Source organism: Anguilla rostrata, chromosome 2 (genome assembly GCF_018555375.3).
Source record: "Anguilla rostrata isolate EN2019 chromosome 2, ASM1855537v3, whole genome shotgun sequence".
Lineage (NCBI taxonomy): Eukaryota > Metazoa > Chordata > Actinopteri > Anguilliformes > Anguillidae > Anguilla > Anguilla rostrata.
The window spans coordinates 63,454,012-63,481,958 of NC_057934.1; the positions used below are offsets into that span (position 1 = coordinate 63,454,012).

Sequence of the window (27,947 nt, forward strand, 5' to 3'; positions counted from 1 at the left end):
GATCCAGCCATAATGGAGGGCTTGTGTATTTTGAAATGAGTTCTACTCTACTTGGTAAAATTTTAAATTATGTCAGTTGCATTGGATAAGGTCTGCCCAATGTATGAGACAATCTGTGTTCTAACCTATTGCAATAATTGAGAGTGTTCTTGTAGGTTGGAATGAGAATCTACGCCACAGTAGATCTCCAGGAACAGGGATGGAAGGCCCTGCCTTAGACAGTGGAGTCTACTATGGAAAGGAAAAATGTTTTACTTTGCGGAAGATGAAACGTGCATAAAGCCAGGAATGTAAATTAAAGTCAAAATATTAATTTACCAAATACAATCTGTGGAAAAGACACATCTTATTCAAGTTTTTTTTTTTTTTTGTTTCAAACTGATGGAAGAGAATCATCTATTCTGTAAGTCTGCTGTGTAGCACCTTGAGGGTTCATATGTAAGAACTTACACCAGGTTACATAGTCTGTCTCACTAGTGCTCCAGTACTGCATTGCGTCACTTGTTTGTCTGAGATTCAGTTCTTGGATTGCATCACTTACAAAAAAATATATTGTATGAACAGGGATGGGGGGTACCTGTCTGTCCCCTCCTTTTGGCCCCACCTCTGTTTTAGAGCATATCTAATTTTTACAAGACACAAACACACCCCTCAGGCCCAACCTCCTTTATAATGTTCCTCATCCACACCCACTCAACCGCAAATATCAACCAATGGTGACATGGTATTGTACAGTTTCCACAAGTGGCATGATGTGGGCAACAATTCATTGCCCCCTCAATGGACCTCCTGATTGGCTACAGCCCAAAAACATAAATTTAATTCACACTTCAGTACATTTATATATATTTACATGCACAAGAACTATAGAGAAAAACAGTAGCCTACTGGGCTGTCTGAACTTGAAGAAACTGTGTGGAGCCATTGCAGATTCTCAGGTGAGTTGCACTTCTTCAATCTGATTTTTCATGCTTTATGCCATATGAGGTCTGGATAGATTGTATCATATTATTAGTGAAAGACTACTGGTACTATAATGTGGTGGCCCTAATGGGCTACCTTTATCTTCTGGGAACATTGCCTCTGGTCTGGGAAAACTGCCTCTGCTTTGGGAAACCTGCCTCTGCCTTGTGAACATGAGCTTCTCGTTCAGAGAGTTGCCTCCATGCTGTGAAAACTCTGTTCACTGTGAGAGTTTCATCTGCCCTGGGAAACTGCCCCCAATTTAGGGAAAACTACTCCCACCCTGGGAAATGTCTTAGGAAAAGCTAGTTTTCTGTGGTTGCATGACGGAGGCAGTTTTTCTCCAACTGGAGGCAGTGTTCCCAGAAAACAAAGATTACCCTTTAGGGGCACCATGCTATAATATTGTGCCAGGCTCCATAGAAAAGAATAATTTCTTTAACTTGATTGTTTGAATTTGGACACATTATACTGAAATTCATTTCCATAATGCACCAAATTAGAAATGTTTAGTAATGAATAGGGGGGAAATGATAAACTATTGTAATCAGTAGAAATATAAGTATTATATCATTTAGCCATGAAGACATTTTAAGTGCTGAGGACACCTGTTAAGGTTGACAATGTCTCTAATTTTCCCTCTCCTCTGTAAGATCACATAAAGGGGGAACCATTAAGACTCAGTTCTGCTGGGTTAATTCAACCCAGAACCGTCATGAACACCTCTGTAATGAACTCCAGTCTACCACCCAACCTCCCGTCTTCTGGCTCCGGTCTCCCGCCCTGGTACCAGTATGACGAGTGCAAAGACGAGCCCGGTGGGTTTGCGTTCTACTACCTCGTCAAAGTCGTTAACCTGGTGGTGGGCTTTCCTGCCAACATCATGGTGATGTGGCAGGTGGCCAGGAAGAAGAGCGACTCCTCTACCTCTGATATCTTCATCTTCAACCTGGCCATCTCCGATGCCTACTTCTGCCTGATGACTATCATCTTTCTGGTGAACCGACTATTACTCAATGACAAGATGATGTGGTACTTCCAGCTCTTTGCCTACGGAATCAAGGACAGTACCCCGCTCTTCCTCACCTGCATTTGCCTGGACCGCTACATGGCTGTCGTCCACCCCATCGTGTTCACCGGCATCAGGGACAACAAGATCAGAGTGGCTTTATCCATACTAGTGTGGGGGCTAATGCTGGCCTACGCCCTCAGCAAGTCAGTTGTGGGGGAGGACAGCACGATCAACGCCTTCACCGGGCTGATCCTGTCCGCCTTCATCATCATGATCTTCTGCAACATCTCTGTCATCTGGAATCTGAGGAAGTCGGTCATGGGCAAAGAGAAAATGCACCCTATGAAGAAGAAAGCCTTCAGAACAGTGGTCATCACCCTGGCCATCATAGTTTTTAACTACCTGCCCCCAGTGGCTCTTTTTCCCTTTGCAGCATACTACAGCTTTGTGGAATTCAAGTGTTACATCAGCATGATTTCCTACTCCATCATGGACCTGAGCTCCAGCATCGAACCCCTGCTGTACATGTCCAAGATGGAACGGCTCACCAAACTCCCCTGCAGCTGCTGCCAAAGGTCTTCTGAAGAGTCACACAACGTAACCACATGAGCTGCATCTATTTGGTTTGTATGTATGCATCTGAATGGAGCCTTCCAATTATTAACAGTGAGTTCATTAACCAAAAAATAACATTCGAATGATGGGCACATTTTTTGGAAAAAACCTTTGAAAGAAAATATCAAAAATTTAGATTGTTTGAAAATTAATATGCGTTATTTATTTATTCAAAATTAACAAATCGAAAACACTTTGAATGTGAATGGTAGACAAAAATCGGCGTTTAATTTCACCATGCTGCCACGGTAGTTTTGCTAAATGAAATAGCCTACAGCAGCTTGTCAGGAGGTTCGCTTTTCACCAAAACAATCTGTGTTTAACGATTGTTAACTGCCGTGCGCGATGCTAAAATATCGCAAGCAAACTGCGTAATTAAATTCTTTTAGTAGATAAAAATGATAATGCACATCCAAACACAGTGGCAGACATATAAATTAACTTAAGTGAAACTCTTCGCAACGTACTGTATTTAAATCTGAAATTGATAAAACGTATTGGAATGCATTAAAGAGCTGCACGTCGACCTATATTATAGGACTGTATTTTTGTTTAGATTGCTGTCTGATTCATATTATTATTTTGCACCTATTAAGATAAAGTAAAATATTTACCAATTTTCAGTTGCTAATCACTCTGGGCCCTTTTAGATAAGCTACCTCTTTCCCAACTGTTTTGTAAGTGGTTATCTAAATATTCTGCATTAGAATATTTTACATTAGGCTACTTGGTTAAAAGCTGGTCAAAATGTATATGTTTATTTATGTGTAAACTGCGCGTTATTTTGTTGGAAAAAAAGATTAATCAGATTGTTGGATTGTTGTGAATTCCGTTAGGCCATTGTTAGGCCATTTTGTTAAAATTACTTATTACCATGCCCAAAATATTCACATTTTCATATATGTTTAAAATAAAAGACGTTTTAGAAATACATGTTTACTGACTGGTTTTTAAGTCATTGAAATATGTTTAAGGCTTCCAAGCTATTTCAATAATTATCGAGATAATGTCGTAGGCTATATCAAAATACTGGCCATGTTAATGGTACTGTGAAATTTCTCGGCACATGACGTGCCGAACCGAACTGTAACATCTATGTAACGTAGCGATCACTACAGAGTTGGGGAATAGTGTGTAAGTGAATAGGAAAAATGTAATTAATGGCACAAGCTTTATACCCGTGTTTTATAGACCAGTGTCAAATACACTAATCAAATAATTCTGCTTTAAAATATTTGTTTTGTATTTCAGTTATTTGAAAATAAACAGGGGAAGACTAATTGCTTTTATTTCAGGCATTTGTAAATTGTAGCTACTTGATAAATACAGCAAATACTTTCATATGAAATAACTGAAATAATGAAAATAATTGATTGAAATACTATTTTAAAGAATTTAACACAAAATGAAAATGTCAATTTCTTGTGCATTACTTCAGTTACTTTATAAATAATATTTCAAATGAAATGTGAAATGTATATAATGAAATAAGACAGTGTTTCCAAACAATCCATTAACTCCCAGTTTTTCTATATTTGTTGATCATCTGACTCCAAAACAACTCTTGAAAATCTGCAAGTTTGTGGGCTCCATCCTCTCTCAGTAGTGGGAATAGCACGCTTGGTAATTGAGCACACCTGAGATTAATCAGGCATTTAGTACTGCTACATAAAGGGCCTGCTTGCGTGCACCAGTGTGGAGTGGTCTTACTGGAATGCTGTCTTGTGTATTTGCCTTAATTTTGTCATGGCAAAAAATGTGAAAATTCATAATACAGCAATAAAATGCAGAAAACCTGAAAAAACTTCAATGACCCTGTGGATATTCCTAAAATGGTTGACATGACTGTTCAGTGACCCTGTGGATATGCCTAAAATGGTTGACATGACTGTTCAATGACCCTGTGGATATGCCTAAAATGGTTGACATGACTGCTCAATGACCAGAGGTGGGTAACCCGGCTTCAAAGAGTAAAAAGACTGACCATGCATTTGTTCCACCAACATGCACTAAACCAGCTGATCACAATAATTAGTTCTCCCATCATGCTGCAGAGTTATGTTAATTAGAATCAGCTGGTTTAGTGCATGGTGCTGGAGCAAATTCATGGTCAGTCTTCTTACTCTTTGAATCCGGGTTACCCACCTCTGTCAATGACCCTGTGGATATGCCTAAACTGGTTGTAACAGATACACAAGGATGTACCAGACACACCAGGAATTCAGAAAAACACAACAGTTTTTTTGTACACACGTTCAAGGTCAGTCAAGCACAGTAATGAGCCACACATCACATCACCTCGATCTCTGAATACAGAAGAGGTGAGTTCAGACAAGATTGCGGTGCTGTATTTAATATTTTCATAGTTTGAATCCAACCTTATTGTGGTTCATGCTTCATCTTTGTAGTCAGATGTAAATTGATACTTAAACCCCAGTAAATTGATACTTACATTACATTACATTTATTTGGCAGACACTTTTATCCAGTGACGTACAAAAAGTGCATTTCATGGTCATAGACAACTACAAAACACAGGTTCAAGAACACAGTTTAGTTCACACAGTGAACACTATTCTGACCTAAATACCACTACTTAAATACCAGTCCCAATCCCCCAACCAAAGACCCCAAGGTTGGGGATGAAAGTATCTGACATAACATCATAGTGAAATTCATACTTTTTCCAGTATCGTTTACAAGCCTCATATGGACAACGTGTCAAACTACAACTGGAATTTAACTGAAAATATTTGGAATGACATAAATAGATATCTTGCTTAAAATATTTGATATTTGGATGTTTTAAAATAAATAATCTGCAATAGAATTTTTTTAATGAGCAAAATAAATAATTTTATTTGTACATGTATTTTCCACATAAATAATGAAATAAATGTATTTCAATGCCTATGAAATATGTGAAATGATTATTTGACCCAGGTCTGGTGCTTTGATCACTGCTCTGTGACTTGTTTTCTCCTCTTGCTGGTCAGGTCAGGACAGTTTACCTTTGCTTCTCCTGGATAATCACCTGTGACAGTCTCACATACTGAGCATTACAATTAATGGCTAAACAGATACCTGAATTAGCTGTTAATTAAATTCATGTGGGATTAATTAAGGGTCAACAGGCTTCACAGCTGAGAACTGATACAGATGAGGTAAACTTTACAGTGGAAAAATTCTATTAATAAGCCACCTGTCTAATTGAATTAAGATCCATCCACAGATTGCACAATGCCACAGAGACCGACCAGCGTCATCTTTCCTATAAAAACAAACTTGTATATGCACAATGTATGGATACAGTGGACCGATTCTGATTAACAAATGAATTAAGGGTCAACAGGCTTCACAGCTGAGAACTGAAGAGGAAAGATGAGGTTCATTTTACAGCAGAAAAATTCTGTATATGTGTAATGCATGGATACAATGGACCGATTCTGATTAATAAAGGCACAGCTGAGCAAAAATATTAAAACAGTACAAAAGTATATAAAGTATATATGATGTGTATTTTGTCAATGTTCTGGTCTTATAAATAGATAATGCTAATTTCAGTACATTCTATAGCCTCTTGTGCGGTTATGTCCTCCTCTGGTGATTGCTTTTCATGATACAGCTTTTTCTTAACAAATCTGTACAACTCAAACCAAGAAACTTGGTCCGAGGAGACCTCTGTCTATAATTGCAATTCCTGAATTATAATGGGCTGTTAAATATTTTTCATTAGATACTTCTAAGGATTTACCAATTTTATGCCACATTTTGTCAGAAACAGATATTTGTGTTTTAAAGAATGAATGTTCTACATTCAGTTAAGGACTTTTAATCATCCTGATCCGTTCTCAGGCAAGTTATGTTTACATTTTTGATCATGTGGTCTACAAAATTATTCCTTTTCAAAGTGATTACATTTCAAAACGATTTATAGATCGACCTGCCATTTAAATACAAAATTGTGGAACTTAAACATTTTAAGTAACAATCAGAAACGTTACTCCATGAACCTCTGTAACTGTAACAAACATAGAAGGGAATCTACTTCAGATGATACATTGAATAGTTGTATATTCCTAACAAGTCGAGGTCGAATCCCGTGAACTGCCGTTACTTGCAGTACTAACCTGCTTGCTCTATATATCACGTTAAATGGATACAATGTAGTAAGTAAGTTGTAAGTCTCGATAAGCGTCTGCTAATGCTGTAATGAATTATGTAATATTTCCTGCAATGTCACAAAGGGTTTTAATAAAATAGGTAACTTATTTTAAGCATGATAGTGTGCCACATATTCTGTGGTACACCCTGAATTATTTGTTTGTCCGAAGGGCCGGACTGTGTACCAATAAGGAGTTAAGATCAACATTTCACTTGAGTTTGTTTATTATTCTGAACTTACTCTAAATTAACATTTAAAGGTGATTTAGAATAAGCTATCACTCACTTGATTAACAAACAGATTTTTTGTGAGCACTGTAGATCCAGGCTACAGTGCTCACAAATTCCTCAGTGTTTTCAATGATCCAATCATTTTTCTCCATAATTTTTTCATCAAAACGCAATTAAATGAGTTAAATCAACTTTTACAGAGTGCATACAGTCCCAACTGGACTTATGTACGCTGTTTGAGTTGAATTAACACAGGACATTCTACTATGTACAGGGCACATTCTAATCTTAACATGTGGTCTCATTTTTATCATAAAACATCCATATACTAATGAAAATGTCTAATGTCATTCATACACATTTATCTACAATAAATAAGGATGTGCAGTGCAAGAAGCATCACATTAAAGCGTTTAAACGAAAGAATGAAACAAGCCAAAAGTGTGCTGTTAATAAAAAAATGAGTCTACATACAGCCTGGATTCAGTGTTTTCCCACCATATAATAGGAGGTAACATGACCTTCACAGAAACAATAACTAGTTTAAATAAATGAGAAATCTACACAACCCCATGTTCATCGTCATTTGGCCCCTTTTATTGAAAATGAGGAATGCTGTTATTGCTTTTCCTTCAGATTAACATGAACATGTACACTCTGATTAACTTATATACCACGTACATAAATACGGAAATGCAAGACCGTTTGTATTAGTGGTTGGTAAAAATGTAAACAGGGAAACTAGTAGTAGCAGTAGTTAACAGCAGAACTTGTTCGTTTCAGTTGCTCCAGATCTAAGACTGCGTAATTCTGGTGTGAATTTCTGCAAGGCTCTCTGGGCTGGCAGCAGGCCCGTCAGCAGAAGTCACGTATCCAGGGTAGACGGTACTGAACTGGGGAGAATGACAGGTGGGGGGCTGCTCACCAGGCGGAGGGAGCAAGGGAATAAGCTTGGCGTGGGCGTAGTCAATCTCATAGCCTTCAAAGATGAGCGCCACGGCCCAGGCCCCCAGGCCTTTCTGCAGCAGCTGAGCCACTTGGCGACTGGCCAGGGCCAGGGCCCGGTAATCCTCCTCCTCCAGGCTGAAGATATCGCTGGACAGCGGCCGGCGCGGCACCACCACGGTCAAACCGGGCGAGTTGGGGAAGGGCGTGAGGAAGGCCACGTGGGCGTGGTCATCCCACAGCCGCCACTGCTCCTCCTCCCCCCGTACGATGCGCGAGAACAGGCCGTCGTGGGAGGGCTCCCCCAGGAAGACGTAGCTCGGGGGTGCGCTGGGGTCGGGGAGCTGGGCCCGGACCCTGGACCGGACCCCCTCCAGCTCCTCGCTCTGCCAGCGCGGCCCACTTTTGGAGCTGCAGTAGCCTGGGTCGTGAGGTTGGAAGTCCTCCTCCGGGGCCAGGTGGGGCCTCCAATTGGGCTCAAGCCCGTGCAGAGGCAGCACCCGTATGTGAGCTGGCTGGTCGCGGTGCGGCCTGTGCACTAGGGCGCAGCGGTGCACCCCCAGCCGCTCGCGCAGGAGGGCTGCCACCACCCGCGCCCCCAGCAGCAGGCCCAGGAAGTCCCGCTCGGCCAGCTGGAAGATGCTGTGGGCCCCACAAGAGGCCTTTGGAGTCACGATGGTGGCTCCAGGTGTCCAGGGGGAGGGATGCAGGTAGGCCACCAGCTCTTTAGTTTCCCAGATGACATGCTGTTGGTGGACAGCAGAATTCAGGGAAGCCATCCTGGAAGAGAAGCCTGTGTGATGCCTTTTGTAAGAACAATTATCATGGTTTTGTTCCATTATGTGAGCTAAACTTAATGTGGTGTGGGAGAAAAATAGTTTTGAATTAGGCTATGGGTTGATTTGAGTGGTAATACGAGTTCATGAGCAAGACCATGAAGGTTCGAGACCGGGATCAGAGAAACTTGATTACAGCTTGAGACAGAGACCATAGCATTGTAGTTTTCAAAGGATTACACCATATTCACCATATGAAATGTAAATGACAGCATTTATATAGGTGTGAAACTGTCATTTCTTAAACTGAACCAGATCCATCCCAATTTTGGGTAATTTGGGTTTTGTTTTAGCTATATTTTTACTATCTCCTTCTACTTCCCATTGCACTATTAAGTTGAAAAATGTTGGGTAACCATTAAATTAATATTTAGATGTAAACCCAAATAGCATGCATCCAGATATTGCAGGTCTGTAATATCTTTGTATGTTTTGAGGGTAAAATGAATAAATCTTATCAATCTTACCAATAACATAACATTGTAAATTGCTGAATAAGCATTTTGTTGCTAGTGGTGGATCTCATCCGGACACTAAGCCAAGCCAGGTTGTTAATTGCTGTTCCCCCCCCCCATCTCACTTTTTTGTTTATATCAAAATAGAACCTACCCAGTCATTGGCTGACACCTCGTGTACATAAGTTCTGCCAACCAACTCTTTGTTTTCACACAGATTCTTTATTAATTTGTGTTTATTGATACAGTGTAGATTACAGCCTACATGAAGTTGTTGCTCTAATGGTAACTTTAGGTAGGCAGACTAAACTAGCTTTTCAAAAAATAATAAAAATTAAGCATAATTACTTTTTAAGCGAAGTCTTTGTATTCTTGATAACACATAATATATAACATATACATTTATATGTATTATAATATAATATATAGATGAAATAATAAATAGATACAGGTTTTAAAATAGAAAAGATGGTGGCCACGTGTAAATTCTTTGAATACATAGTCGCCATGTTTGTAGTTCTTTCCTAAACGGATTTCTTTTATCCACCGATTTCCCGGTCTGCAAGAAACTACAAACATGACGGTAAATGTTTCGATGAGCTCTCAACATTTGATATACATGTACGCTACACGGTGTTTTTTTCCCAGTTAGATACCTTGTAAATATTTTCTTACATATATATTTTACGTGATCTCCATCGGAATTAATGCGAGTTTCACACTCCGAGACCGATTCCAAGACCACGGAAAATGACTCCGAATTCCAAGCGAACCCGAGATTTTCAGACATCATCCATACACCATCTTTGGTCTTGGTCATACTGAGACAAGAGAAAATACGAGAAAAATGGGGCGGATAGGCTGCCAAGCGATAGCATTGCTCGCGTATTAACTTACCGTCTTACAATTCTGGAAAACAACATGCACCAAGTTGCTTCCCTTTAAACGGAGGTACGGCCTCACAAACAGCCTTGAAATGAGAAGTCTAAACTGAAAGTACTTCGGCACTAAAGTTTCAGTCGCGTCACCTGCATTCAGACTAGATTGCACACAACCTATCTGTTTCTATCTGCGCAGACCTGGGACAGGCGTCCTGCAACGGCCAATTCTGTACGTCGTTTTTGCTAAATAAATTTCATATAATGTTTTTTTGTGAAAAATGTATTCGCGAATGAGAGGATATGTTAAGCCCGTGCAAAAAAATCTCTTAAATATCCTGTCCCGCGCGCAGAAATTTGTCACAAAAATGACTTTCAAAATTCCGGATAATCACAATCTGCGAGTCGTCAGACCGGAAGTCATGCGGAACTACTTACTGTCAATATACCTCCGTTTTTTGCATGCTACTTATATAGTTCTGAGAATGCTTTTGTTTCCATTAAATGCATTCTACGATTCAATAATGAGAAATGGAAAAAAAAATCGACAATTAAAAGATCATGATTTTACAATAGACATTGTACAGTGTAAAATTGTGTGTTTTATTTGGACAATATGTAAAATATTGTCTAAATAAAACAAGGACGTTAAACATAAATGTTCCTATCAATCTCATTATTTCATAAAAAAAAATTTATCTTCTAACTTTTTTTGTTTGTTAGTTTGTTTTTTTGCAACACAGACCTTCAGTTTTCAGTTCTTAGACATGGCCCCTTAAGTGACAACATGTTAAATTTATTTTTTAACTTTATCTTGTCATTAAGGGAATAAAATTCAGATCCACCCTTTCTTCTTGAAGTCCCAACAACTTATTTTTTGTTCCCTGTAGGAGACAGGAGTCCATTTATTCTACAATGCTAAAACATACTCTACAAAGCTCCTTCAACAAAATAAATAATATTTTTGAAAGTATTTTTGCTAAAACGTGTTTTTGTTACCCAGGGTTCTTGCATTATGTCAAACAAAAATATGTGGTCCAGTTCCAATTGCAGTTTGAATAATCTGTCTGAATTATTATGAGACAACAATCTTTTCCACATGTATCAATACTTTCTTTGAGTATATTCTAATCTTGAATTATTTCAATTTTTGTTATCTGTTTCTGCCACTAAATTGCCAGTTTTCTGTACTGAATACTAAAATATTCCCAATGACTACCGTAAGTCTGACTACCGTTGACTACCGTTGTCTACGATCATGAAAATGCACTTTTTTGTACGTCGCTTTGGATAAAAGCGTCTGCCAAATGAATGTAATGTAAATGTAATGTAATGTAAGAATTATATTCCTTGGCCTACAGCAACTCTCAGCTGAAATCATGTTGGTGGCCTCTTTTATTTTAAAGAAGTCATCTCACAATAATGGGTTGTTCAGCTTTTTTTCCTTTCTCTTGGGTTAACAAGATTGATTGATATGTAAATAATTTTATGTTCCATGAGTAGGCCTACCAAAGGCCCAATGTTACTTTCCAAAATAACAGTGTCGAATTGAACTGCGTTACGAGTACATGCCAGGGGTAATTCTAGTTTGGTGGTTCTACCACAAATATAGTGATGCAGGGTTAAAAAATAGGATCTATTTACATATGCAAACATTTTAAAGCTGTTATAACATTTTCTCCATGGAATACGAAATAAAAACACTCATTTTAAGCCATACAATCAGACTAGTAGATTAGAATTCATATTTAAATTTGGACATACCCTTATGTAATTAATCAATTAATAGAAATCAGCACTTAGTAGTGTGATTATGCATGGACTGAGTCTCTGCCTAATACTAATTCTTCTGTTCTGCAGCCTTATGGACACCCTACACCGCTGGTGCAGGTACACACTCACTCTAGAAATGCAAAAGGGTGTGCCGTTGGAATGTCACTGAACGCGGAAGTTGGCTCGCAAGTCATAATGCCGTTGGTAACGCAAACATGCATTTCCAGCTCAGACCAGTCTGAACTTGTTGGTTTCCTTGTTCATCCAGTTTTTAAAAAAAACAACAAAAAAAAAACACCAATCTTATCTTAAACGAGTGACCATTTGCCTTGCAATGCTCTCTTTAATCTTTGGTGCTAACCTAACCAGTGTATTGACTGAAGCACCCACCCTGAATATTATTTTTCTGGTTATACTTGGTGGGATTGAAAGGTGGTGCAGATCAAAAACAGTAAGAGTAACCAAAATGCTGCATGTTCACTCATGTTGCATGACAAAATACAGACAGGCCATACATGTTTCATGCAGGAGTCATTTGTTTCCACTTTGAAATGCAAAGGCTATGGAAAATTCAGCTGGGACAAAAGCCCAGTCGTTTACAGTCAAATGGCTTGTCAGAGATGTGCCTGACATAGAAAAAAAGAATTTTCTTATTGTATGTTTTATCGCATTACTATTTGGCATCCTCACACTACTTGTTACGGGGGATAATGTAGGGATGTAGCCATGTTCATTTCAAACTATTCTCACCCAGTGTGATTCAAAAATATTTGAAATAAAAGATGCAAGTGAATGTGAAGTTTAAAATTTAAAATACCAGTAGCACATACATTAATTCCTGGTGACACCCACATGACCTGAGCTAGTTAATTGCCTGACTTACTGTCTTTAGCAGTGGTGAGCTGATTACTGTAATTACAAGAGTATATTGCATGGCTTAAATTTTTTACTTGTTCCATCAGTACCAGAGACCCTCAATCCCAGGAATGTATGGTGGCCATCAAGAATCAGAGCTGAATTGCCCTCCAGTAGAGCAAGCAGACCTCGTTCCCATTGCACAGTACCAGCAAGGGCTCCCCTCAATCACTGACAGCCTGATATGTGGGGTTTACAGAATTAAAGGTATTACACACAGCCAGCCAACTGCACCTTCAGTCAGATTAACCGACAAATGTACTTATGAAGACAACAGACAAAAAAAAAGCCTGAAGATGCGTCCATAGGCCTGTTCTATTTAATGATCTGAATTCATGGAACACATTTTTTTTCCTCCCAGACCTGCCATGCCAGTCTTTTCTTCCACATGGGTGTGATAACCTGAACATGAGGTGTGGCCACTTTCATTTAATAATGTTCAGTAACTGTCTGAACAGGATAGTCAGGTTAGAATCATCAGTATGTAAAATGTAGCAGTTAAAAAGGCAAACTACTCCCATTTGAGGGCGGACATTTTATTGCACCGAAAAAGGTCACTTTACTTGGCTGCAACCCTCAACCAACCACATTATTTCTTCATTCCAGTCATTGCCAACTTCCCACACAGAAAAAAACCCCTGCTACCATTATTAGCAGGTCTGAATTTCTGCTTCTAGCTAGTTTCATTTCCCTTTCCTGCTTCTTTAGAATTTCTCCAGCAGATTCCACGTTAGACTGCAGCTGTTCAACCACTCTGGTGACGCAAATACTCCAACTTGTTTTAGATTTAAAGTGAGCAGCATTTGTTCCAAATGGTTCGACTTCATGCCTTTCAAGAACAATTCTCTTAACTTCAGACAGCACACGAACAGGTCACACTGCCAAGCTTAAGATATACAAAATGGACCACTGTAGGCATTTCCACTGATAAATGCACAAGCACATGTTTACCTAGTAAGCCAATGATTACTGTGCATTAGCCAAATTAGGCAAGGCAGCCTAGATACCAAATGATCTTGCCAGGGCCTCCCAGGTGAAAGCATTTTAACAAATAGTTCTGATGGGGATAATTCACGCATTTATAAATATGAATAGAGGAGTACTTATTCATAAAATTTGAAAAGGAACCTAACATACATTCAATCAACTAGTATCCAGGCGATATGGGAATTAAAACCGTAATGTAGTTTACCTTTCTGAAGCAAGCAATGCTAGCAATTGCAAAATATAGCCTAAACTAATACAAGGCCTGACATAATCTAGGTACTTTCTTGGATAATATTTCAAGAATAGCAAGGCACATCCATAAAAACTGAAGGAAGACACCAAACTACAAACATTAGTTTCACTACAGCTTTATTTGAAAACATAGAAAGCTTTTTTAGCAAGCCAATCTTACCAGTGGCACCTGACAGACTATATACAAAGATCAGAGGTTTTTGTAATAAATAAAATCCACATTGAGCACAAATGAGGCCGTTTTACAAAAACCACTTAAGTTGGGGGTAAAGAAAGTTGGATAAATTAATGTGACCCCTTAACTGGACTGAAGATGATAAAAGGGAATTTTAATACAAGCAGAGTAGACAAATGAAAGTGGGAGTAACAGACAAAGATGTGATTGTCGAGGAGCTGTGGGGTGGGGTGGAGTGGGGGAAGGGGGGGGGGATTAATTCCTTTTCCAAACTCAGACATGATCACAGATATCACCTAAAACACTGCATCTGTGGACGTGGTTAAAACATACTGAGCGGGATCTCTGGGGGGGGAACGCACAGCTTTTTGTTCACATTTTTTTCCCCGTCCCAGAGCGCCACTACAGTTGCTCTGGGCGGCTCTTCCTCTTGTTCTTGGCATTGCGCACCTCCTCGATGAGGTCCTTGAGGTACTGGATCTCCTTGCTGATGGAGTCGGCCTTCTCGGTCAGCTCCCGGTTCCTCTGCTCCAGCCTGCTGCACTCGTCGCTCAAGCTCTCCTGCTCCACCCTCTTCTTCTGCCGGTAGCGGGTGGCAGCGGTCTTGTTCTGCTCCATCTTCTTCAGCTTCTTCTCCACCACTACAGGAGCGCCCGAAGCAGACTTCACCTTCCCGGGTTTGGCCGCCGGTTCAGACTTGCTGACGATCGAGTACGGTTTGGACCTGGAGGCGGCTCGCGGGGTTGGGGGCAGGGCCGGGCCTGAGGGAGGCGGGGTGGAGCAGGAGCTGTGGCGGGGGGAACCGGAGTCCGACCCGATTCCGCTGTCGGTGTCAGACTGGTCGTCGGGGGAGACCACGGCCGCCTCTTCTTTTGGGGCCAGGAGGACGACGATGTGGGAAGCGGAGAGAGAGAGGACGATCCCGGGAGCTACGCCCTCGTTCTCCGCCACGTCCACTTCACTGCCCAGCTCCAGGGCGAAGGTGGGCAGGAGGGCCGGGAGGGGAGAAGGCGAAGGGGCCGGGGAGGCAGGCTCGGACTTGATCGCCACTTCCTGCTGGGGCTCTGGGGAATGCAGAGGGGAGGGGGGAGGAAGGTCAGGCTGTGGGACGGCCAGCTCCTCTAGTGGGGGGGCTATGGAGGTGGCGGGGGCGGTGAACTGCAGGGGATCCAGATCCAGATCCAGATCCATGTGAGACTCCAGGGAAGCTATGAGCTCCTCTGGGGAGCTGGGGGGCTCGTCTGATTCATAGGAGCCCATGAGGGAGTCCAGGTCAAACTCGCTCAGGTCTATGTCCTCTGCCATCCAGTCCATGCCCGAGAAGCCATCCTCTGAAGAGAGAGAAAAATGTTAGAGAAAACCCCCACACATTCCTGCTTACAGGTCAACTGCATTAGAAGACCCATGCAAGGCTTTATAATGGGCCGCAGGGGCTAATAGGCTATAATTATCAGTTGGGCCTGGTGGTAAATTTCAACATTTGATGATAATGTGAATTTTACTAAATGGATGTAACAAGCAGGCCTGGTGACAGAGCTGGCAAAGGCAGGGCTAAATGTGTGGTAGAGAGTCTGCAGGCCTCACCCTTGCCATCGGCTGGATTAATGGAGACGTCCAGCGCTGCGCTGTCACACAGCCAAGGGAGGGGCAGCAGCTCATCCCCAAGCTTGCATCCCAGGGCAGGAGGAGGGGAGGGAGGGGGGGAGAGGGAAAGGAGAGAAGTGGGAGAATCAGCAGAAGAGAAAGAGAGGGGAGAAGTGGTCCCCACTAAATATTCTTCATCTTCGTCCAGAAGGGGCCCCGGAGGGTCAGCCGTCAGAAACGAGGGGCCCAAGAGCAGGGCCCCCACGTCGCCCATGGCCGGGAGCGAGCTCAGAGACATGGCCGCTTGTCAGGTGGGTCTGCAGAACAGCTGCGTGCGGGAGGAGGAGGAGGGTCAAGTCTGCTGACGATGAGGAGTCGAGCGGTGCTTTTGTGCTGTCGACTGCAGCAGTGCTGAGAGTTGCCTTAGGAGACCTGAAGGGACAAGAGGAGGACAGCGGGGCTGAGTATTGTGACCAACAACTCAAAACACACCAGTGCCACCAATTCTTCCGGGTGTGGCCGATTTGATCGGTGAATTGTAAATCTTTTCAGTACAGAAGAGGAAGGTAAAGGCCTTTTTGCAGTAAGATTTTTTTTAGATATCTGTTGATATCTCTGTACATTGGATTCAGTTAGATACCATTCAAGGTACTAAAAAATCATACCTACAAAAGCAACACATAACTTGGATCCACGTCTCAATTTAATGGATTGAGTGAAATCTACAAACACACTGTTGTTATGAACACACAATAAGAAGTGAAACTTATAAATTAATAGTTATTCGTTAGTCACAGGGCCGTAGTTCTTTTCCTCTAGTATTTCTGTCTAGTATTGCCGTGAAATACCCGCCCCTCCGCTAGTAATAACATAGCCTGATATGGTTATGCTTTACCGGTAACTCCGCCCTGTCACACTGTTTCCATAACAATAGTCATGACGTTTAAGGAGGCAGAAGGGTGAAACTCCGATCCCCACTCCCTCAACAAAATAAAAGCCTCCCTTCACGACAGGGGGGAGGAACCGACACCCTCGGGGAGGTGGAGGAAGTCAACTGCCGCCATTTTAACACACTCAATTCCCATGCAGGAGGACAAACGCCATTTTATAAGCGCCACGTTGCCACACATATATATATTCTAGTTAGGAGACTCGGTACATTATCAACCACGTTTTGAACGTGCCTGTAAGAGAGGTGATACAGGCGTCCTGCTGGTTTACTCATATCAGACGTATATAGGTCCTTTGACAACGTTAGCTATATTAACGTTATCAAACCGAATACGTATACAACAGACGTTTAATAGCAGCTGGCTAGACGGAGTTACCGCCTGCTGACTGGTTAGAGAACAAGATATTGACTGCCACCGAGGTTAAGGTTAGTTATCGATGGATAACTTGGCCGCTTGCCTGCCTGCATATTAAGAATCGCATTCATACAACACCAAGCTTAAAACAGATATGTATACTTACGCCATTTTTGCAAAATATAAAGCCAGTGCACTTCGCTGAGGCACTGTTGGGATTGCCGCTGCTTTTGTGGCCGCTGCAGCCGTTATTCCGCCATGGTGGTGGAGAGCGCAATCGCTCGGAATGTTGAATATGACATTAACTACAGTACACCTTGGAAAGACCCGAAGGCTTGGTCACGCGGATATTTATGTGTATAACACACCACCACCAAATGTAACCATCCGCTCTTGTAAATGTTGTATCACTCCGCAAAACAGTCAGATTGGCTATAGTTTCCAAACATGACGTAGTCTAGCCAATCAGAGTCCGAAGGCATGGGACAATATTTATGGTCAGAAAACTTTCCGGTATGTAGGTCAAATAGATACGTAGGTTTCCACGATGGTACTAAATAATAATATTGACCAGGAAGTCATGCTTCCATCTAACACCCTATATTCTTTAAAAGTTAGTCTACTAGAGTCCAGAAAGTTGTGCATTTGGGAAAACAGTGTGACATGTTCAGTGGAAACAGGTCTAGATGTGATCCATATTTTACAAGCTAACTTCCTAGCTAGGTATATATATATATATATTCTTTACGAGTACTCGTCTGCGTACTTTCACGCGTAGATAATGGAACTGTTATCATTAAATGTATTTGTAAAGTGAAGCTCATTATTGGGTCTAAAAATCCATCAAGCTGACTGTAGTTTTTGGAATAGTTGCATATTCAGAAATTACAATAAGTTCTCGCAGTTACGGACCGACGATATTAAAAACCGACGATAAGTGATACAGTATTGTCAGTCTTGCTGTTACATTATACTTTCTCATGGCAGCAGATCTTATGCACGGAGACCTAAGCAAGTATACATTTTACCGTGTATTCATGCTGTTGAATAGATTGACTAAATAAAAGGAATTGCATTTGTTCAAGGGCATAGTTGCGATGGCCAGCCCAGGACAATCCCCATTTGAAATTCACTTCCACGACTACAAGGCGATATATTGACGCTATTACTCTCACTTAAAATAAAACAATAAAAATAATTTGTTGGTATATCGCTGATATAAACTTAGCTAATTATCTTTGATCGTTATTGATGTTAGTCTTTTGCTAAGTTATCTCAGAGTCTCGTAGAGTAATTTTTGTAACTTTTACATCCTGAACCTGCATTTCCAACCTCCGAAGTCAACGAAACACATCTTCACATTTGAAGCCATTGCAACAGCTTATGGACCTCGTTGACTATATTTTTTTCAGGTAATTACTATTGTGCTCAGCAGGCTAATTTATTTAACAGATGGAAACAGAGCGGGAATTTTATTTCCTGAGTTAATCGATGTTATGGGCATTTTAACTACTCACACAGAAACCTGTAAGCATGCAAAACCTTGCTCTCTGGTGGCCAGAAATTGTGTTGCATGTGAGATGGACGTGGGATGAAGGTGTGGCGAAGGTCTGGCTTCGCGTTGCCCAATAAAAATGCTTTCCACATTCCCAATGGCTTGAATCAGCTCGGCAGTTTTCCTGCGTTGTTGGCGCTGAGCCGTCGTTTGGGGCAGGGAAAATCTACTTGTGAATCCCGAGGGCTCTGCAGTTAAGTGTGAAGCAGCCCAGACAAGCAGAATACATTTACTCATTCCTGATAGCAAACAGCTGAAATTTTGCTGCCTTGGCTATCAATCGTAATTATTTGAAAACTAAGAAAACCAATGCTTAGTAAGCTATAATCAGTAATGTTATTAGCTGATTGCACCCAGTGCATATTCCAAATTAGGTTTGTGCATAATAAAAATCTTCAAATAAAAAACACAAACAGGAAAAAAAATCACTTATTTTACTTAATTACTGTAAATTAGTGAAACCTTTGCTAAGGCAATAGAATTATTTGCTTTTGCTTCACATTTCGAAAACACGATTTTCACTTCAACAGGATGGTACTCTCTAGAATGTATTCTATATTGCTTATGAATACCTGTGAAAACCGTGAATGTGTGAATAGTGGTTATGGATCTTGGCTTGTACCCGTGCCACCCTTTCACACGCATCACTCCTCTCAATTAATCTTTTCAGTCCAGAACTCCCATCTAATCAACTCTTTTCACCTCCAGCGTAACGCTGCGAAGAGCCTTTGATTGTTAATATTCTGAAAAGCAGTCTGAAGTGATGACTGCACACTGGCTAGACGTGCATGGTAATCAGTTAAATGTGGCTCACTGAACAGCTGACCTGCGTGCCATCAGTGACGTCAAAGCAGGCATTTTTTCCATTGACAGTCGAGGAAAAATACCTGTAGAGGCATCACTGATCGGGCGTGGCCCAGCAAGCTATCAGGTTAAAAATTTTGACTCGTAGAGAGAGTGTTGCAACAGCAGTTTCCTGCCCTGTGTTGACTTACTCTTAATAAGCACATGCAGTACTAAATGCTGTGGGTGCCACATCTGTTGATGGAGAATAATGAATGTAAGGACACAGTCTGGCTATAATGCACAGCAGCACCTTTAGTAAAGAGAATCTCCCTATGCAACATGTCTGCTAAACCAGATGGTTAAGAATTCAACAATGGAAACCAATGGAAGAACTAATCCCATTACACTAGCATGTCATTCCCAACCCCACAAGATCCCTAGTAACACAGAAAGTCACCTGTAAGGAGGTATTCTTTATTTGAACAAGGGTATGCCTGGTGTGTGTGGCTGTATATCAAACATAAATATTCTCTGATACTTCTTTGAGTTATATGGTACAAAAATATTTAGTGTTTACACACAAATATGCAGATCTTCGGCATTGCCCAAAACCTTGCTCCACCCACCGGTGAAGCATAGGCCCATATGTGAAGAACTCTCTTCCCCAGAATTAGAACATTACAGCATTTACGAGAAACTTTGGATGTTCCCTTTTTGAAAAAATGACTGAACCCTACCTTCTGTACGAGTCAGAAGGGTGTTGCCCAGTTACCACTTCATAATGCAACTAACTCTTACAAACGCTTCAAGTTAACAAGCAGAGCAATCATTCTTCCTTACAGTGCACAACTTAAAAGGTAGACTTGGCAAGGAGAGTAGGGCCAAGTGTGTGTAACTCAAAATTAAAAACATATGGCATGAATTAGCGACAAAAGACCAGCTCATACAGCACAACAGATGTGACCCCATAGCTATTCCTTAGCTCATCACACACCAGTGTTGGGTGCCGATACAGAACTCCACATGAGCACTGCACTGGAACCATTACATACACCCATCTGCTCTAGTGCCTAAGAGACCGTGACAGTCAGAGGACATGCCCGAGGTGGGGTTTTTCGGAATGTGGCTGCCCATAACATAAGAGAAAATGCACGCCAGAGTACCAAGAACCGAGTGAAAATCCGTTTTCACTTTGCCACGAAAAGCTAAACACTCAGTACGACATAGCCAAGTACACGTGGATTAGTCTACACGACCGCCACTGCTGTCTAAATTTTGGAACCAAGTGAGATACAAAGCTCTGTGGACATGACTCAGTTCTTTACGTAACATGGGAAAGGCCTATATTTATTCACAGATATTTTTGTTTTACGCCAAGTTTCGTCTCTGCTGTAAATCAGAATTTCCTTTCAGCAGAAACCAGCAGCGATACGCAATCCAACTGTACAAACAGTACTATCACAATTTAACACACTCAGAGCACGTACATACAACATATCCAGTAGGATTCTTTTTTACACATTTTCTAAAGCACTACCAAACAGTCAAATCATTCATTACGACTGGACATAAGCATGAACCATTCTTTCTCATGCCCGACTGTTACACAGCTTGCTGTTCTCTCTGCTTTATCAATACTTTTAAACACATATTTTTATTCTTCTCAATGCCAACAATTTTATTTTGTCCCTAATAACAGAATTCAATAAGAGAATTTATTTTGGTATGCAGTATCAGAGCACACACAGAAGTTAATGAATAAGCTCTTCAAACTTAGCTATGCATACACATGTGTATGGGGTGGAAGAGAAGAACCACCAAGATATTTCTTGCCCCTTGGCAGATAGCAGAATCGTGTGATTATGTGATACCAAAAGCCAATACTTTTAACAAGTTTCTTTTAGTGTGCACAGTTTAAAATGCTTCAGGGTTACCCGATTTTGGATGCAGCTGATTTTTAGGTGGGATATGGCGTGGAAATTCAGCAATATCCTTACTACACTTGTCCTGCATTACAGAAAAACCACAGGGGAATGGAGTTCAAAAATTGAGAAGGCACTGAGCTGAGCACAATGGCATGAGATGACATTCATATCACTGAAGTGGGAGGAGCTAGCCTGTCTGAGAGGGTCATGACTCACAGAAATGGGAGGAGCTAGCCTGTCAACATCTCTTCCTATTGGTCCCTGAGCACGCCGAGATGAGGAACTGGATCAGGCAATCCTCAGGAGGCCCTCGGGATTAGACAGAGCGCAGTAGAGGGTGTATCCCAGCTCGTCTACCTCCTCAGGGGTGAGCTCACAGAACAGGTCGATTTTGGGGTAGAGGGCGCAGGGTAGCCTCCCGGCCTCTAGGTGTCCCACCAAGGCGCGCAGCAGCTGCAGGAAGCGGTCGGCCAGCGCCTCCTGGGCCCAGTCCCCCTGGCTCTCGCTGAGCAGCAGCAGGGCGCTGGTCAGCTGGCCGGAGGACAGGCGCGCGAGGGCGGGGTCCAGCTTGCACACGGCCTTGGCCACCCTCAGGCACAGGCAGCGGCAGCCGCCGTCGCCCTGGTCCAGCGCCCGCAGCCGCGCCGTCTGCTCCGCGCGCACGCTCTGCCGCCACAGGCTCTCGTGGCGCTCGGCCCAGCGGTGGGGCTTGGCCACCAGCGAGACGCCGTCCTCCAGGGCGAGCAGCGGGAGGAAGTCCACGTACAGCCGGCGGTCGGCCTCGTACTGCACCTCCAGGGTGAGCGACTGCGAGGGCACCACCGGCCGGATCACGTAGTCCAGCACGCTCCCGATGGCCGGCCAGTTCATGGAGCCGGCCACCAGCTTCTCAAACAGCTCCAGCACGGCCTTCGCGGACAGGTACCCCCCCACCACGCAGCGGTCCCAGTAGCTGCTCCCCCGGGGGAAGTACTCCAGGTTCTCCCGGCGCACCAGCCAGAACCCCGGGGCCTTCATGATGGTGTCCTCCCCGGGCACCGGAGACCACAGGTTCTTCTCCAGGACCAGCGGCACCATCAGCTGGGCGTGGTCAGCCGTCACCACCTGACATACAGAGTGGGAGGGGAAGGAGAGAGATGGAGAGAGAGAGGGAAGGAGAGACAGAGCGAGACAAGGGCAAAGGTTGAAGTCAAATATCGCTCACTCACTCACTCACGCACGCACACTCGCTCGCTCGCTCACACACTCACTATCATTCGCTCTCTCGCTCGCTCGCTCACCTGCAGGTCGTCGTAGAGACTCCCGCTCAGGTACATCTCCCTCAGGGGCATGTCGGGCAGCTTGGCGTGCAGGAAGACCCGGAGCTCGGCGCAGATGTCCAGGGCGGCCCGGCGGGCGCTGGCCTGCTCCTCCCCCGGGATGCACACTCGCTGGCGGAAAAACGCCCACAGCTGCTCCTGCAGGGAGAGGCGCTTCCGCGCGCGACGCAGCTCCTCCTGCGCAACCACGCCACGCCCCTTTGCTCGCCGCATGCAGCCTGGGGAAAGGGGCGGGGCATGAACAAGGACCGCACCATACGACAACTGCTACTCTATTCTTTGCATTGAGGCATGCTGGGAAATAAGGAACAGTGCTTAAAGACATTACCAATATTACTGCTGTCATTTGTTCAAGGCCCTACCACCTTAGTGGCCTCTCAGGTGCAATTAATATTACATTATTACAATTTCTATTTCAAAATTGTTTTTGGTAGGAACATTTGGTAGGATTATTCATTGGTTAGACAATGCTCAGCAGACCAGGTTCCCTACAAATAATTCTAATAGTCCATATTCCACCCAAAAAATAAGCAAAAAATGGCACAAAATACACTAAAACAACTTTCCTAAAGTGCCAGCCCAAAATTTTATGTGAGGTCCAAGATGCAAATGTATTGTTTGGGGTCTGGGAGTCCTACTTATGCCGCCCTACTCCAGTCATGTGGTCAGGAGCCCAACTGTTGCCGAGGCAACGGAAGGACACCTCAGTCCGATCCACTTTTCTATGTAGGCTACTTCATTCTGCAGAGGCTCAGAGCAGGCAGGGCTGTATAAGAGGCTGGGGGAGTTTGAGGCCCTTCATCTGACCGTGCAGAGTTTTCCTCAGTTAAGACGAGCCACTAAAATGGCTTCCTTCCTTCCTTCTTTTAAACAGCACTGAATCACAGTACAAAGACATTCCAACAGCCAAATATTTGCACATCCAAAACAGATAAATCTGTGGACAGCCAGTGCAAGCTTATCAGTAACTTCCATCCCAGTTAATAAGCAGAGGGCATTGTTTTGAAGGCGAAAAAGAATAATTATGTTTTTTTAATTTTTTACAAATGGCTCACCATGACTGCAAGCTGGGTGCTATAATTTTGACTTGATATATTTCAGCTTTGTCTATGTCACTAGACAACGATGACTGCGAGTCTGCAGTCATGTGGCCTGTGATTAGCCTTGTTAAGCCAGGGGAAGTGCAGGCTAAAGTCGGTTCCTTGAACTACCAGGCCATTACTTCCTCCCTAAAATGGAACTGGCAGCCGCGGTGTCTCGTGGCGTAGCCTGTAGAGCACTGTCCACATGCTCATTACGAGCCGCGACGTCGGCGGTTCGAGTCCGACTGCGCGACCTTTGTCGCACGTCTCTCCCTCTCTCTTCCCCTGTTCTTCCTGTTTCTCTACACTGTCCTGTCCAATAAAGCTGAAAAGCCCAAAAAATATTTTAAAAAATTATAATAATGAAAATGACTCACCGTGGAAAAATTAAACAAGGAAAACTATGCAACAGCAAGGCAAAGGGAAGCTAATCAAACATGTTACGATGAGGACCGGCTCCCTCACAGAGGACTCTGGGATAGCTCACCTGGTTCTGAGGCGCCGGAGGAAGTGGGCAGGGACTGCAGAGACTGGCTCACTGTGGCCTTCATGTCAGCGCTCAGTAAGCGGGGAGAGGACCCCAGCCAGCTCGGCTCCTCCCAGCTCCTCTGCCCAGGCTGCTCCACTTTGGTTGGGCTGGTGGGGGCACTTAAGGCACGGTCGTACATCTAAAAATGGGATTGGACACCACAGAGCGCACCTCTCATTGACTGCGCTACCACAGCACCAACCACACGCAATACCCCCTCTCATTCAGAATGTCCACTCTCTTGACTGTGATTTCATATGGCTCAGAAATTCAGGAAATCAACACTCAGATCAATAGCCCACTAACACTAGAAATGTACCACAAGCACAAACACTACATACATACACACCTACACACAAACAGTGCACACATACATAAATATATGTATAAGGTCTGAATGTACAAATGTCTCGGTACATAATACAGAGACATGGCATTCCACCAAGTACCGGTATGAAATAACACTGAACACAAGCCTACTTCACAGCAATGCCTACTCACTCTTTTAACTGCCAGTGTGGCGATGCCTAGCATGGCTGCTCCTCCGACCCCCAGCACCACCTTGGCATTAGAAAGCACAAAGTCGATGGCGGTGCCGATCCCGCTTTCATCCCTCTTTCCCTTCCCGCCGCCGCCAACACCCGCCATTCTCTCAGTTCTGCATAGGAAATGAGACCAGAAATTACTAAAATGAGAATACCCACCACTGCACACTAAGAACAGAGCAATGACTGCCAACACAAACGTTAAGCACAACACTGAAACTTTTTGGGTAACTGGGTGCAAATGAAGTCAGTCTGTCTCACATCAGAACTAATGAAGAATGGTGGTGTTAGTGGCAGAAGCAGCACATACTGCATTGGGTTCTGTTCAGTTTCTGACCATGTGGCTCTCACACACTTCTCACCTTGCAAAAGACACGGCCCGTGAGGTTCATTCCGCAAAATGTAAGATTTAAATACCAGGAGAAAAGTTTTTTTTTTTTTTTTTTTTTTTTAAATCAAAAATCAAAAATATAATACTGAGGTTTTCCAAAAACTGGATTCAGATGGCTCAAAGGATAAGTTTAAACTACGGCATCAAGAAAAACAAAAACAAAAAAATAAATAAATACGCCCGGAGGTTAAATCTGTGAGGTATAACGAAGACTCCAGAATGTTCCCTGACGGCGGTCCTAGACCAGCCCCCCCAGGCGGCTGTTGAGGAAGTACTGGCCCCTCTTTAACGCGTCCTCCTTCGCCCGCGGCGCGTCCAGGGCCTGGCAGCGGCGGAACTCCTTGGTCACTGCGCGTCGGTAGTAGTTGCGGTCGGTGTACTGCAGGTGGCGCCCCGCCCGGAGCAGGGCTCGGTACAGCTGCAGTACTGCACCCTTTGACCAGCCGCCCATGAGGGACTGTGACCTGGGAGTGGACCGTGGGCAGGGGGGAGAGAAGGCAGTCCCCTGTAACACAAACAGACCCATACGGACATAGAGTCAGCCATAAAGAACATGCATAATAATAAGAATGATGGGCCATCTTGGCTCACCATTTACCTACAAATCAGACGGTATCCAGAACTGTGTCAAGACTGAACCTGAACACCCACAGGGTTTCTGCCTCGACTAATGAAGTGACCGACAACAAAAAAAAAGCTTAAAAATCGACTCATTTTCATCAGAATATGCCTTTATTTCAACTGATGTCACAACTGATGTCCATGGCTGGTATGACAAAAGTAAAATGCTAAAGGAAACCACAGCAGTGGCAAAATCAAAATCACTGCCAGAACAGGGACCTAGTCCAAAGTACTACATGCCCTCTTGAGTCCTAATGCAGAATTCAGGTAAACAGAAAAGCAGAAAAGAACATACTGTCACTTCACAGGCAAAAATACATATGCTTTTCCATTTTTGCAATCCAACACTGTCACTGTACAATGCACCTCACAAATTAATTAACAATACCCACCATACACTGATAAGCTTTGGTAGTTTCGGGCTTTGATCAAAATCCATCAACACCACAGTGATTATCAAACTCGGAGTGCCATTACAACCGTCTGAGAACGCGCCATCTTATAAAAACAAACAACTTAAAGATGTTCATGACAGCAATATTCTAATTATTTACAGCGGAACAATTAAATGAATACACGCTAAATTCCACACATAATTCAAGGTTTGGTCATCCTGACCACCTTCAGTGAATCTGACACTATCTATCTATACTGTAGACTACATCACGCGAATATCAGCTAACTATTATCTCTGGGAACCAAGTCATAAATGACAGTTTTGTATATAAAAATAGTAAAAACTTAATTAACAACATAATGCTTTGTTTTAACTTAGGGGTTTAGATTTCTGCTGTTGAAGAATCTAAGATAGCCAGTTCCAGCTTTCCAGAAAGCCCGAGTTTAAAGCCAGAATGTAGGACATTCCAGAGATATGTACCCATAGTCGAGCTAGATTACCAAAATGGCTCACACGAGTGAACGACCTAGATTATTAGACATTAACGTAAACCAGCTAGTTAACTAAATCATAGACAAACTGAGTCAACTAATTAGCTAGCTATACATAGCAGGGCTTAACTTCATGACTAGCCCTAACTCTCATAACTAAAATCAAAGTAGATAACTGTTAGCTAGCTAAGAGTTCTACCACTAAATTAGCTAGCCACCTTGAAAAGATTAGGCATCTGATAACACTAAACTAACCAGCAAGTGCTACCATATTAAACGTTAGTTGGCTAGGTTAGCTGGCAAGATGGTAGAAACGACCTTAGTCACACATTGAAGAAACTCGTGCCAATTTGAGGATAAGTATTCAAATTCATACAGTTAGCTATCTAGCTACTCTGAAAGAAAACTTACTCACGTCAGTGAGGCAACTGGTCAGTCCGCTATCCGTCAGCATGTACGCCTCGTAGCCTCGCTCGGGTCAAGCAGTTATAAACCGGAAAGCCATGGCTGCCAACCGTTATTCTGGAATACTACATCCGGTTTTTTCTTTTACCGTAATACTCCAATTTCTTCGATGAAGAAATTATATTGCCTTTTAAAAAGTGTTCTCGTAATGTTTGTACCCTATGCACTGAAACATCTATAGCAGCTGTCACTAGGGTCCTAAGTACTGAAAGTGTGGATAGGTGGTCACTGAGTTCAAAGACAAGGTAAATGATAACAGCGCTAACCTGAATTTAAAAGGCTGTTCCTCTCATGCCTGATCCTCCTTTTCAGCAGATCATAAGCCAAAGGCTGAAGGGTCCCTTTGTGCCAAAATGCTCCCCAGTGCCAAAAGATGTTATTGATACCAAAAAATGGTACATTTTGAGCCTAGTGCCTCTTCAACTTTGTCAGAAGTCTGGTGAAAAGCCACCAGGCTCCAAACGTTAGTGATTTTACCATGTTAATAAACGTATGGCACTGGGGACCATTCAGTGTGCGGACTCCTCCTTTTTATTTAGTCAACTGTCATGTTTGGCACCTTCCTGAGTTTTTGGGTGTATGTGCTTTTTCTGTTATCTAGTCAATGTACAATTTCCACAAATTACACATTTTCTCTGCTGGTAGCGTTATACATGATAGCGTTATACGTTATACATAAGAGGTGCAAAAAAGTATGGGGCACAGCAGGGATATCTTCAATATCAACCAGTCATATTTTATAATGAAAC

At 42.8% G+C, this 27,947-nt stretch overlaps 5 protein-coding genes across 7 annotated transcripts; 1 reads left to right on the plus strand and 4 right to left on the minus strand.

Annotated features, from left to right (window-relative positions):
- The first annotated feature begins 1,574 nt into the window (after window positions 1–1,574).
- LOC135249528 (proteinase-activated receptor 3-like) lies at window positions 1,575–3,707 on the plus strand. The gene has a single exon (XM_064325143.1). It carries the CDS (start codon window positions 1,679–1,681, stop codon window positions 2,582–2,584), a length of 906 nt encoding a protein of 301 aa, XP_064181213.1. The 5' UTR covers window positions 1,575–1,678; the 3' UTR covers window positions 2,585–3,707.
- A 3,853-nt stretch (window positions 3,708–7,560) lies between these two features.
- LOC135248803 (uncharacterized) lies at window positions 7,561–10,529 on the minus strand. Of its 3 annotated transcripts, XM_064323745.1 has the most exons (3): window positions 10,119–10,529; window positions 9,897–10,042; window positions 7,561–8,710 (listed from the first exon to the last, which is right to left on the minus strand). In XM_064323745.1, coding segments are annotated over exons 2-3 (933 nt in total). In that variant the 5' UTR covers window positions 9,899–10,042; window positions 10,119–10,529; the 3' UTR covers window positions 7,561–7,779. The 3 variants fall into 3 exon arrangements, with proteins under 3 accessions (XP_064179815.1, XP_064179814.1, XP_064179816.1); XM_064323744.1 differs by lacking the exon at window positions 9,897–10,042; XM_064323746.1 differs by lacking the exon at window positions 9,897–10,042 and having other exon boundaries at window positions 7,561–8,723.
- A 3,597-nt stretch (window positions 10,530–14,126) lies between these two features.
- atf4a (activating transcription factor 4a) lies at window positions 14,127–17,489 on the minus strand. The gene is made up of 3 exons (XM_064323749.1): window positions 17,259–17,489; window positions 15,786–16,217; window positions 14,127–15,532 (listed from the first exon to the last, which is right to left on the minus strand). The coding sequence occupies exons 2-3, from the start codon at window positions 16,081–16,083 to the stop codon at window positions 14,604–14,606; spliced, it is 1,227 nt and encodes a 408-aa protein (XP_064179819.1). The 5' UTR covers window positions 16,084–16,217; window positions 17,259–17,489; the 3' UTR covers window positions 14,127–14,603.
- Window positions 17,490–19,893: 2,404 nt separating this feature from the next.
- LOC135248804 (mitochondrial dynamics protein MID51-like) lies at window positions 19,894–25,337 on the minus strand. Its single transcript, XM_064323748.1, has 5 exons — window positions 25,196–25,337; window positions 24,790–24,946; window positions 24,247–24,427; window positions 22,639–22,895; window positions 19,894–22,462 (listed from the first exon to the last, which is right to left on the minus strand). The coding sequence occupies exons 2-5, from the start codon at window positions 24,934–24,936 to the stop codon at window positions 21,647–21,649; spliced, it is 1,401 nt and encodes a 466-aa protein (XP_064179818.1). The 5' UTR covers window positions 24,937–24,946; window positions 25,196–25,337; the 3' UTR covers window positions 19,894–21,646.
- LOC135248807 (mitochondrial ribosome and complex I assembly factor AltMIEF1-like) lies at window positions 25,289–27,299 on the minus strand. Its single transcript, XM_064323751.1, has 2 exons — window positions 27,149–27,299; window positions 25,289–25,729 (listed from the first exon to the last, which is right to left on the minus strand). Exons 1-2 carry the CDS (start codon window positions 27,185–27,187, stop codon window positions 25,463–25,465), a joined length of 306 nt encoding a protein of 101 aa, XP_064179821.1. The 5' UTR covers window positions 27,188–27,299; the 3' UTR covers window positions 25,289–25,462.
- Window positions 27,300–27,947: the final 648 nt, after the last annotated feature.

Coding starts and splice junctions, on each gene's coding strand:
- LOC135249528 (XM_064325143.1), top strand. CDS start 1,679: ATGAACACCTCTGTAATGAACTCCAGTCTACCACCCAACCTCCCGTCT.
- LOC135248803 (XM_064323744.1), bottom strand. CDS start 10,144: ATGTTGTTTTCCAGAATTGTAAGACG. Junction 8,711..10,118: donor TTTTCCAGAATTGTAAGACG/GTAAGTTAATAC, acceptor CTTCTCTTCCAG/GATGGCTTCCCTGAATTCTG.
- atf4a (XM_064323749.1), bottom strand. CDS start 16,083: ATGTCTCTGAGCTCGCTCCCGGCCATGGGCGACGTGGGGGCCCTGCTC. Junction 15,533..15,785: donor TAATCCAGCCGATGGCAAGG/GTGAGGCCTGCA, acceptor CTCTCTCTTCAG/AGGATGGCTTCTCGGGCATG.
- LOC135248804 (XM_064323748.1), bottom strand. CDS start 24,936: ATGGCGGGTGTTGGCGGCGGCGGGAAGGGAAAGAGGGATGAAAGCGGG. Junction 24,428..24,789: donor CCACACTGGCAGTTAAAAGA/GTGAGTAGGCAT, acceptor TCCCATTTTTAG/ATGTACGACCGTGCCTTAAG. Junction 22,896..24,246: donor CTCCGGCGCCTCAGAACCAG/GTGAGCTATCCC, acceptor CCCTTTCCCCAG/GCTGCATGCGGCGAGCAAAG.
- LOC135248807 (XM_064323751.1), bottom strand. CDS start 27,187: ATGCTGACGGATAGCGGACTGACCAGTTGCCTCACTGAC. Junction 25,730..27,148: donor TGACCAGTTGCCTCACTGAC/GTGAGTAAGTTT, acceptor TTTGTGTTACAG/GGGACTGCCTTCTCTCCCCC.